Source organism: Mya arenaria, chromosome 15, assembly GCF_026914265.1.
Source record: "Mya arenaria isolate MELC-2E11 chromosome 15, ASM2691426v1".
Taxonomy (NCBI): domain Eukaryota; kingdom Metazoa; phylum Mollusca; class Bivalvia; order Myida; family Myidae; genus Mya; species Mya arenaria.
Window position 1 is genome coordinate 13,822,920 of NC_069136.1, and position 11,291 is coordinate 13,834,210.

The 11,291-nt window shown below is 34.2% G+C and overlaps 1 protein-coding gene across 1 annotated transcript; it reads right to left on the reverse strand.

Annotated features, from left to right (window-relative positions):
- Positions 1-281: 281 nt before the first annotated feature.
- LOC128220656 (interferon-inducible GTPase 5-like) lies at positions 282-4,019 on the reverse strand. The gene is made up of 3 exons (XM_052929138.1): positions 3,364-4,019; positions 2,190-2,849; positions 282-1,654 (listed from the first exon to the last, which is right to left on the reverse strand). The coding sequence occupies exons 1-2, from the start codon at positions 3,751-3,753 to the stop codon at positions 2,208-2,210; spliced, it is 1,032 nt and encodes a 343-aa protein (XP_052785098.1). The 5' UTR covers positions 3,754-4,019; the 3' UTR covers positions 282-1,654; positions 2,190-2,207.
- Between the last annotated feature and the right edge of the window lie 7,272 nt (positions 4,020-11,291).

An 11,291-nucleotide genomic window follows, 5' to 3' on the forward strand; every position in this document is an offset into this window, starting at 1 on the left:
TACGCCTTTATTTTATGTGATACCTACAGTAAGAATGCACTGGTCCACCAAAGGTTTCTCCCGGGCATTAATATTAGTTGATTTATGTGATTAGAAATCGACAAAGGTATTTACTAAGAATCTCTTCACGCATAGGTCGAGAATATATACATTTACACTTCAAGGATATATATTGACTGACATGGTTATCAACGATAGTAGAATACTCATAAATATAATATATTTATCAATATAAAAAAATGCGATGATCAAAATAAAATATAATATACTATTTTGATCATTTAAATTGGTTATTGCTTTTTTCTAAGAGACTAAATGATTGACAAACGGATGTTTAATGTGCATATTTTTAATCGATCTACAATAAAGAATTCAGCCACACTGAGTTGTACAATTTAGTACAAATGCTCAATATATACTACAAATTCTCAGACATGTCTCATATAAAATGTGTATACCGTATTGGAATAATTTCATTACTAAAACATGTACGTCTTTATTGGTATGACACATCACTCTAAGTATGCATTTTTATAACAATAACAAAGAATAATACATTTGTGTCTTCAGCGGATAAAAAGTGCCTTATATTTGCGCAAAGACGTAAGGTATAGAAATAATTCAAATATACAAAGACAAATAATACAATGAAAAAGAAAAGGCCCAGTAATAAAATATTAAACTATAAACCTTGTGTAGAAGCACAAGGCAAGATCCTTAATAACATCGAAAGTTCAAAAACTATGACACGTATAAACATCACAAACAGACCAGATACCCATCAAATTACCACCTTGGAACGGTTACTGTAAGACGAGTCTGCTTGAGGATTACACAAGGTAGCATGGCCATTATCGCAAACTTGTCAAAACATGTATCAATAATTACACAATTATCAAAGTTTCACGTTTCAAAAAAATATAGCACAGAAAATCTCCCCAACACGATCATTTACAACATGTCTTGCCAGAGACGGAATACTCATCCACAACGAGTTTAATGTATATAAGGTAAAAACAGTAAATACACAAAATCGGCATTTTTAGTAGGTTCGTGCAGAGGACTGGTTTGAGACATGACAGTCAATAAACATCTTTATTTCCTCTTTTTTCTGTTCGACTATTTCGCGGATAGATACAGCGATCTTTGAAACGTTTCCTTTATGAACATCCCACGAATCTTTCAAAGCAATGGCAGCCTCAAGTGGGACAATGATTACAGACATTACTCCTGTTGCAATTTTAAGTCTTTTACCGGCTTTTGAAAGGATATTGAACGCGTTTGGGTCCATGTTGTTTATCGCTTGAATGAATGATTGCAATGATCCAGCTGAGAGTGTAGACCCTAGCCCTTTTCTGTCGATGTATATGAATTCTGGCTTGTTTTGCTTGCTATATTTTGCTCTTACATTTCTCAAGGACCTTATTCCGACGACGATTCCTCCTAACACTGCTGCCTGAATGAGTGTTGCTCCAAATGTCTGAGGACTTGCTAAAAATAAGACACCCAATGACACAATTGTAGTTGAAACAAGGGTTGTCACCTTTTTGACGTTTTTTGAGGGTTTTCCAGCTTCTTCTAGACAATTGGCGATACTTTCCAGATACTCTATCAACTTTAAAAGGTAAAATCGTTCGTCTGCATGCAATTGTCTCTGAAAAATGCATATATTATAATCAGTATTTATATTTTTTATATGTATACACAGCTTTGATTATATGTTATAATGAAGTTTCCGTTACATACACCATCTCTTTTTTAAAACAAATTTAAATAACGAACAATATTTTATCAAGAGTTTAGGAATATTTCATCTTTAACAAAACTTCCAAGTTAAACCAGTAGCCTAAATTTTCCTTAACTCCATGTATTGATTTTGTTTTCTGTAAATTCGTATTCTATTACAGGAAAAAAAGGAATGAATTGCGGGGTTGATCGGGCTATGAACGCAATTGGGCTGGTCAAAGTGTGTTGAAAGTTATGGCAACAATACATTTAAAATATAATAAATGAACAATATTAAGATATGGAAGTTGAGGTGTAAATATTGAAAGGTTAAGGTGACAGTACATATACGTAAAATGTTTGTAGTTTTTGTTTTACTTCATGCAGTTAAAAGGCCGATTATTACATATAACTTTAATATACAGCGGTTATTTTGGTTTCGTTTTGTAAATCAGTTTATGTACCTGCTTGATATTAAGGAGTTAAAAACATTCCTTAAGTCTTGGCATGTCATATGAGTTTGGTTCAACATTACTAACAAGGAGTACTTGTATCTTTGGAAGATTTTCGTCACACAGTTCCTTCTGACACTCTTTCCGAATATCTTCAATCACTTGTTCTGCAGTAAATCCATCACGGACACCATTTAGGATTTCTTGGTCCATTTTGGTTCTAACAAATCTGAATGATTTTCCATCCAGTACAAGAATCTTTGCAATTTCGGCCTCCACATGAAATTCACGAGCACCACAGACGATTATGAAATAATAAATATACCTTTTAAGCTTTATAGTGTATTTTAAATAGCTATTTTCCTTTAAGTCACTGCTTGAAACATTTTTGATTCCTGGAAAGTCGACAAAAACAATGTCTTCGGAATACTTATAGAAATGATTTCTCCTTGTAGTGTTTATATGTCCTTGTTTTGCTGCGCCTTTCTCGCCTGGTTTGATACCTCGCAAACTATTCATTAAGGAAGACTTACCGGCTCCTGCCGATACAATCAAACCAATATATAATTGATTTTCTTGGAAAACCCCACATTCGACAGTTATTTTCCTCAAGTTTTTTATTTCTCCAGTGATTTCTTCTCCAAAACTTTGTAAACAATCGCCTGCTATTGCCTAAAAACAGTACACACTTGATGTTTAACACGATGATATATATCAATATAAATACTATTCGAACCTGAAGACATTATGATGAATACATTACTCTCGGCGTGAACCACTACCAATTTTGCAATTGTACAGCTGTTTATAAGGTTTTTTTGGATTGTAGTTTTGGTAAATGAAGAGAGAGAGAGAGTGAGAGAGAGAGAGAGATGGAGAGAGAGAGAGAGAGAGAGAGAGAGTGAGAGAGAGAGAGAGAGAGGGGAGGGGGTGGAAAGAGAGAACGAGACATATAGGGAGAGGGAGGAGGAGAGAGAAGGGAGAGAAGGTGGAGGGAGAGATAGAGAGTAGTTCCGTTCATCTGACTGACACCATTACATATTATACAGGTAGTAACATGATGAAATGATAGCCATTTTTATTATTACACACGTACATGTTTACCAAATTGTGTAAAATGCAGAATATATTGAGGTTTGTTTTCTATATTGTTAATGAAGAATGAATTTTTATCATATAAACTCACCAAGGTTTCTTCAATTTCGTCGACTGATAGCGCCGCTTGAATGGTACAGGGAATCGTTAAGCACACATCTTGCCATTCTTTTAATGAACATCCTTCTTTGGAAGATTTGACGACAAATCTACTAGAAAACAGAATTAGAGTTATGATACGTGTGAACAACACTTTTTGTGTATATTCTGATTCTTCCGTAACTATCAGGTATTCAGAGATGACAGCTTGACAAGTCATTATATTGAATTTTCTTTCCCCCCAGATACGCCATATTTTATCCAAATCGTTTTGAGTAGGGATAAAGCGAAGGAAATCTTTGACAATCTTCAGAATGTTTTCTTTTTTGGAACAATGTACACCATATTCATCACCAAACTTGTCAACATTTACAATACACATCTCTTTCTGTTCGCATGTTTGGGTCCATATGAAGGTTATGTTACTTTTGCATTTTGCACACGTCTCTGTTATTCGACTTTTGTAAAGAGTACAACCTTCATTTATTATTTTTATTTTGTCCGTCCAAGCATTCAAAATTTGTGCATTGGTGTAATGTAGTAATGCACTTCTCGCAACGAAACGTGCATTAAATGCAACATTTGACACAGTGGTCAAACGGGCATGACCGTCTTGAGTCACATTTTGGTAAAAAGAAGTGGTAACATTACGAAAAAACCAGATTTTATAAATATTGCATTTCAAATATCCGTGTGTACACCAAGCAGTCTTATAATACAGCGTGATTTATGTTTTACCTTCTGGTCAAAGACAGTGTGGAAAATGAACTGATACTTGCAAGTAGACTGGATGACCCAGTTAGATCTTATCATTGCAAGGTGAGTCGAGGTAAGACACATGTTATGCATTATATAGATTCAAAAGTATACGTATGTATTGTGAAGGATATGCTCCGTACGCTCGGCTGATGTTTTTCTCAAAATTTGCTGCTGTATTTTAACCCTTCAGTATATAAATCGAAATGCTCTCATATCATTGGTAAATTGGATATATTTTGTCATCTTTAAGGCAAATAAAACAAAAACTTTGTTGAAATAATCATTTACAAATTTCCAAAATAATAAATAGAAGTTTTACCTGCTTTCAATTTTGGAAATTGTCCAAAGTATGTTCTATGAGTTTCTTTATAAAGAAATGCATACAAAGTTCGGCTAGATTTTGCGATCTCTGTTGTTGTTGTTTTTTCATTTGTTCTTCGAATGAGCCGGTAATTTAGTGTGATTTTTGTATTACCCTTACTCGTTTCAGTTGTGCTATTGTTCATACAAATCGGGAGAACTGTATGGTTCAGCGCATGAATGAATTGAAACCCCGAGTAAACTGCTGCTACGCTAACCGTAGACAGTAACCCAAAAATGTATGTATGACGTACATAGGTGTGGAGAAAATAAACTTAAGATTTAAAAACTCAAAATGATCTAACAGGAAATAGCAATGATTTATAGCATTTCAAGAATGTCAGACAATCTCATAAGACTGTTCATCTCGAGAAAAGAACGCATATGTAAATCACTGGTCGCTAGATTTTACAGCTCATATGCACTAATACAAATATCTCTTCACATCACTGTTTTTATCAAAGTTTTTTGGATGCATATTTAGGTATATCCATATCTGACCCTATGACAAGTTAGTGAATCAAAAAGTATCATCCTTATCAGACATATAAAATGTTTGTATTTGCAGTACCGTGGTTTGCTGTAGGGGTATGACTTGTGTTAACAGTTAGAATTCATAAAATACAAATAAAGAAAACCTCCACTTTATATCAGCCTTATAGCCTTTGACAACTTCTTATCGGTGATTGTGTGGGACGTTGCGTTTATTCAGTCAGTTTTTAAAAATGGATAAAATAAGCACTTTAAACACACTCGAGCGCCGGCATCTGTCGCCCATAATGCTTGCTTAATCGCTTTTAGCGATATTTTGCAATTCGGACGTTATTCTTGATACACGTTTTTGGACTGGGCACTTGTGGTCTCGGCCCACAACGAGATTCTGCTTTTGTTATATGAAACATTACTCCAGTTCACCACATTATTATGAATTTGCAGAAAATATTTCAGCTTTAACACTCTATTTTTCCACAAATTATTAACACTTGTCTGTTGATTAAACACAAGAAAACCATATCAAGCTGGTTTTAATTTTCTGCTACCATCATTTCTTTTCAGTCACTATCTACAACGTACATGCGACGCAGTCATGACCGTATCTCTAAAGTCAACTGTGTACCCATCCTTCCCCCAAAAAGGTTCTGCAAAATATAATTCAAAACCACATTAGACCACACCAGATTTATATTTTGTTCCTCGTATTTTTGCCAAAAGAGCGAGCAAAAAAATAACGTTTTTTTCAGTTTACATAAAACATGAAGCGAGCGAAGAGCGAATTTTTTTTTTTAATATATTCAATATAAAGAAGAAAGAATGTTTAATATAAATGCTCTTTAACCCATTAGAATTCAATCTTTAACATAATCTCTATTGGACAATGGAAACATGTTTGAATACACACTATTTATCCATCCGTTTTTAGTGAGCCAAATATATGAATAAACTTAATTTCTAAGATAATTATAACATATTTTAAGTATGATGATCCTTCATAATAAAAATAACTCTGCTTTATGAGAAGGATTGAAACCAAGTTGTCTACTTGAATCACTTTGACATTATTTGCAACTGTATATAGACATTTATTAAGATTCATTTAAATTCGGAGTTTAAAAACAATCCTGCTTTACACAGGCAGCATAATACATTTTAATTACCGGACATAATGTCGTATTGAATGTCACACTATATGCAGTTTCATTTGCTTATCCAAATGAAAAGTATTAGGGTATATTCATATTAGTTTTAAGGTCATCGAGCTATTTTTATTCATCCCAGATTATGCTGTAAAGAAAACCTAAATGAATGTAATTAGCTAAGGCTTACCTATTATTTGGTCTATCGGGACCAGTGTTCCATTGTATACTGATCGCTATTTGAGACCATATATTTGTTCGCGATTGTTGTGTTTGACAGTATTTGGTCAAAAAATGTCTTTGAAACATCATTTTGGACCAAACAATGAAACATATCACTGTTTGTTTTTACAGCATCGACATCATAAGGTCAAGTTCTAATGAGGAGTATCATGACTTGAAGCAAGTAAGAGTCAATTTTCATCATTCCAATTTCCATCCTCAAAATAAATACTAATTACCGGGTATGCAATATTATTGCTACTTGAATCAGGTACACATATACATTGCATAATTAATGATCATGTTGTACTTGGAATTATGAGTAATAACTTCGAGCACGGTCACAACACATTTTTTGTAAAGAGAACATGACATTTCCAAAATAAATGAGCCATGGTGTTTTCATCGGAACTCGCCATTTTGATTGAATTTATTGAAACTTATGCTTAACCGTTCGATTTACACTTTAAAAATCTACGCATCGTTTATTTCCCTTCACAAAAAGAAACTAGAAATGCATAAGAAAATTATAATTGATTATATTTCAGCTTTCAAAACAGCTAATTATCACACAATAATCCGGTTGCCGATGAAAATATAGGTGAGTTCGCACAAGAAAAATAAAATTTTCTTTACGTTTTCCAAACAAGAGGTGCGGTAAATCCGCGGAACGAAACATAAACTTGGTGTGGCCTTAAATGTTTTACATGTAAAAATGCCAAACATTTCGTCATAATTCCGTCCAATTAAAAATATGCATGTTATGAGTACAATAAAGCCAAATAAAAGATTTCCCAAATGTATTATATTCTTCTTTGTCTTTGTATTGCGAGGTTACTCAAAATGTCTGAATTATATTCAACATCAATATTAAAAGTGTTTTGCAGAATATCATCTAGAATGTTATTTTCCATATATGCCCAGCTAGATAGAAATATGCACCAGGATATCTATTTCGTAATAAAAAATATTATAATCAATAGATTTAGTTCCACTTTTCTCATATCTATTAGCCCTCGGTTGAAAATAGTTAACACACAACATTTTATCGTGCATTGAACGAAATATAGGAATGTTGATATATAACACTACGCAATCCGCATATTTATGGCATACCCTAATGATAAAATCACTTTTTATCAACTCAATATTAATGTAAACAGCTATTCTTCCAAATTTAAAGCATTTAAGGATCTCGATCTTACACAATCAAAACTTATTCAAGATAGTTTGGTCGGTTTACCTATATGATTGGTATATGAAACACACCTAATATATTTAAAGGGGAGTAGTAAAGGCAGTAGGTCAAAGGTCAAGGTCATCAATTTAAGTAATTACATCCAATTGTTAGACAAATAAGTATGAAAGCTGAATTGAATTCCGTCTGAAAAATAGCTCAAGAATTGTCTGACATGAGGCTATGAAACCGCGGTTTTAACCGGCCCTAACCAAGCAGATGACGCATTTTATTTACGGGGTCAGTAGTTCAAAGTCATGGTAATGGTCATCATGAAAACCTTGTCTGCACAATAACTCAAGAACGATAATGAAACTACAATGGTAGATTGAACGATTCTTTTCGTCTGTAAATGGTTACGTTTTCGGCAATCTGTCTAATAAACACATTTTGTTCACAATAACTCGATATATTAAACAACGATTGCTAGTTGCACTTACCCTGTAGAGGACCCATATTGGTTTTGGTACTCATTAGGCCAATGGTGTTTGTCATGGTCAACAGTGTTATGAAAACATGCTCTCCATAATAACTCAATTACCATGTGTCTTAGACCCCATTAGAACTAGAATGATGGATTGAATTTGACTATTTGAAGATTCCTGGCATTCATTTCGGTCAGAAGTGTTCTTTCAACACTGTTATGGATACTTTATATACACAATAACTCGATTACGTTTTGACTTAGAAAAAAGAAACTTCTGCGATGGGATGCTCCTGCCGAGTCGATGGTACTTTGTTTTAAGAGATAGAATGTCAAAGGTCACTGTCAAATTCAAATTAAAGGTGTTTCAAAAATTATGTCTGTACAACAACGCAATAGAAATTTGACTTGAAGTCATGAAACTACAATGGTTGGTTCAACTTTATTATTTGGAGATTACTAAAAAATGTGAGTATAAATAGGGTAAAGGTCACGGTCTTACCAAAACTTTGTTCACATATTAACGCACAAACGGTATGATCTAGGAAAAAATACTTCTTTAGTGGTAAATTGCATTTTACAAGTAAATCAAACTGGGAGTCCATATGGCTAATGTCAGTATTACGATTAACAATGCAATGCGCCTATTGTTTTCATAATAACTTTAGAACGGTTAAGTCTAGTATCATGAAATTTCATGTGTAGGTTGCTCTTAACCACTCATTGCCTTTGGAATTAGTATGTCAAATGTCAAAGTTGCAGTTAAGTGGTATATAACACATTCCGTAAAATAACGTAAGGATTTGACTACTAAAGATACTCCTTGTTAGATTGAATATGCTAGAATATGACCCCTTATGAACTTTAGTGAGTAGGTCAAAGGTGAAGATAACACAAAGTAAAGTTGTTAGGAAAATAACATGAGCACCGTTCAACGTAGGACTATGACATTTTATTGATATGTTGTTTTTAGCAATAGATGAGTCATATTTCAGAACAATTACGTGCCACTGAGGGACATATGACATTATTAGGACCGACCAGTCAGCCCTCGAATCTGTACCGAGGCATTAGCCGTGGTCCATTTACCTTCAAAACATGACTGGCCGTAGCCATTTGGCCCGAAGTGGTGTGTTTAATTTCTTAAATTATAACGAACACTTTATAGTTCCATTCAATATTTCAGTGTGCTCTTTATGCTTTTTTTACAAAGCGCAAACATGAAAATAATAGCCCCTGTTGAAATCGAAAGCAGCACTCACCAGTTTTACGAGGTCAGCGGTCCATACAATATGACGTCAGAGGTCTATTTTACGCCTCCAACATAGATTACGCATCGTCATTGGTCCAGGACTGGTCACGCGGTGACCCTATAATTTTCCATATTGTGATACCAAATTTATATCGTACAAAAATGGCGTCTATTTTCCGATTCCGATGAATAATTGAATAATTTAAATGTTAACAGGTTGTTGACTTGATATATACATTACGGGGTTAGTAGGTGACCTTATATGGGATATACGGGGCAAGGAAAACAATATTCGATACGGTTTCCTTTGCCTCGTATATACCCGTAACTTATAATATTATATATTTGGCGAGGTCCGGACCGGCCAACATTTGATATGGACCGCTGATGTCATAAAAAATGGATTATTAATACGGGCTCTAAACCGAGCGAAGCTCGGCAGGGCCCTATTACGGTCACACATAGCACTACTTTCGTTCAAAAGTTGCACATACTATCAGCCTGAAAAAAAGACGTAAAGGTGATGGAACCAGTATTGTTTTGTTCATAAACTACATTGAGCGCGTGCATGCCGGACACCAATTTAAACTATGAGATTCGGCGAAATAGCGCCCTACTAGTTATTAAAATAATTCAAAATATGCTTATAAGCAATTACTATGAATACTTTTGGTTAACTCAAAACACAAATAAAACATATTTCTATACAATATAATAGTTGTTTAAGTGATTTGAAAGTTTGCAATTTGTGATAATTGTATGGTTTAAGGGATTAGATACCAAATGGTCTCAAAATGGGCAAGTACGATTGTTTTTTTTTTAAAACAAGCCTTGAAAAAATAATACAAGCTACATGTAGTAAACAAGTGAGGCTGATAACAATTTATTTTACATGATTAAAAAAATATTTTATCGCTGTCTTAGCTAAATTCTCCCATTTTAAAATAGCGCATTCTGGTTTCTCAGTTTATAGTGTGTTTATTTAACGTGTAGGTCACATGATTAGTACAGATGATTTACTGGGATTTATGTGTAAACAAACCCAGTAAATTTTGCATCAGAACAATATGCAAAAAACTGCAAAGATTCATGTGTCAAAAGCCATGTGATACACCAGTAAGTAAAATTCAATACGTTGTACACAACAATATAAATTCTGTACAATTTTTCTATTTCTTGCAACATTATCATCTGGTGTCTAGGCCCTTCTAGTCCCAGTTTGTTTTAACGATTTCCCCCATAGTACACAAGTAAATGAGGTAAAAAAATGTTCCAAGTTATGCCCCTTCATAGTATGCACAAGTTGTGCAAAAGCATTAAACTTAACCAATCATTCAAGATATTCACATGAAACTTTGTACACATGCTCAAAGTAACATTATTATGCTTACATGTAAGAAGGCCAATATCTATGGGTTTAATTATTGTAATAATGAGCTTTATCAGTATAGGAACCTGATGCCGCCAATTATAATGTACTTACTCCTTCAATATAAAACCATAGGAACCTAATGCCCTATAAATGTAATTTACATACTCCCTCCTTCAAGACGGAACCCCTAGGAAAATGGTGCCCCCCTCCCCTCCCCCCTGCAATAGTAATTTTCATACCCACTCATTCAAGGTGTAACCTTAGGAATCTGATGCCCCAAATAGTAAATTCTGTACTCTTTCAAGATATAACCATAATAACCTCATGTCCCTCAATAGTAATTTACTTACTCCTTCAAGATATAACCATAATAACCACATGTCCCTCAATAGTAATTTACTTACTCCTTCAAGATATAACCATAAGAACTTCATGTCCCTCAATAGTAATTTACTTACACCTTCAAGATATAACCAATGGAACCTGATGTCCCCCAATAGTAATTGACTCAACCCTTCAAGATCAATAATATCTGTCATGTGTTCCCGTTCCGAATAGAAAAATCCGTCCTGAGGGCACCTGCGTTGCCAGGTAACGAGGCTTGCCGAGTTACCGGCTACGCAGCGTGCCAGAGGGTCGGATTTTTGTATCCGGAACGGA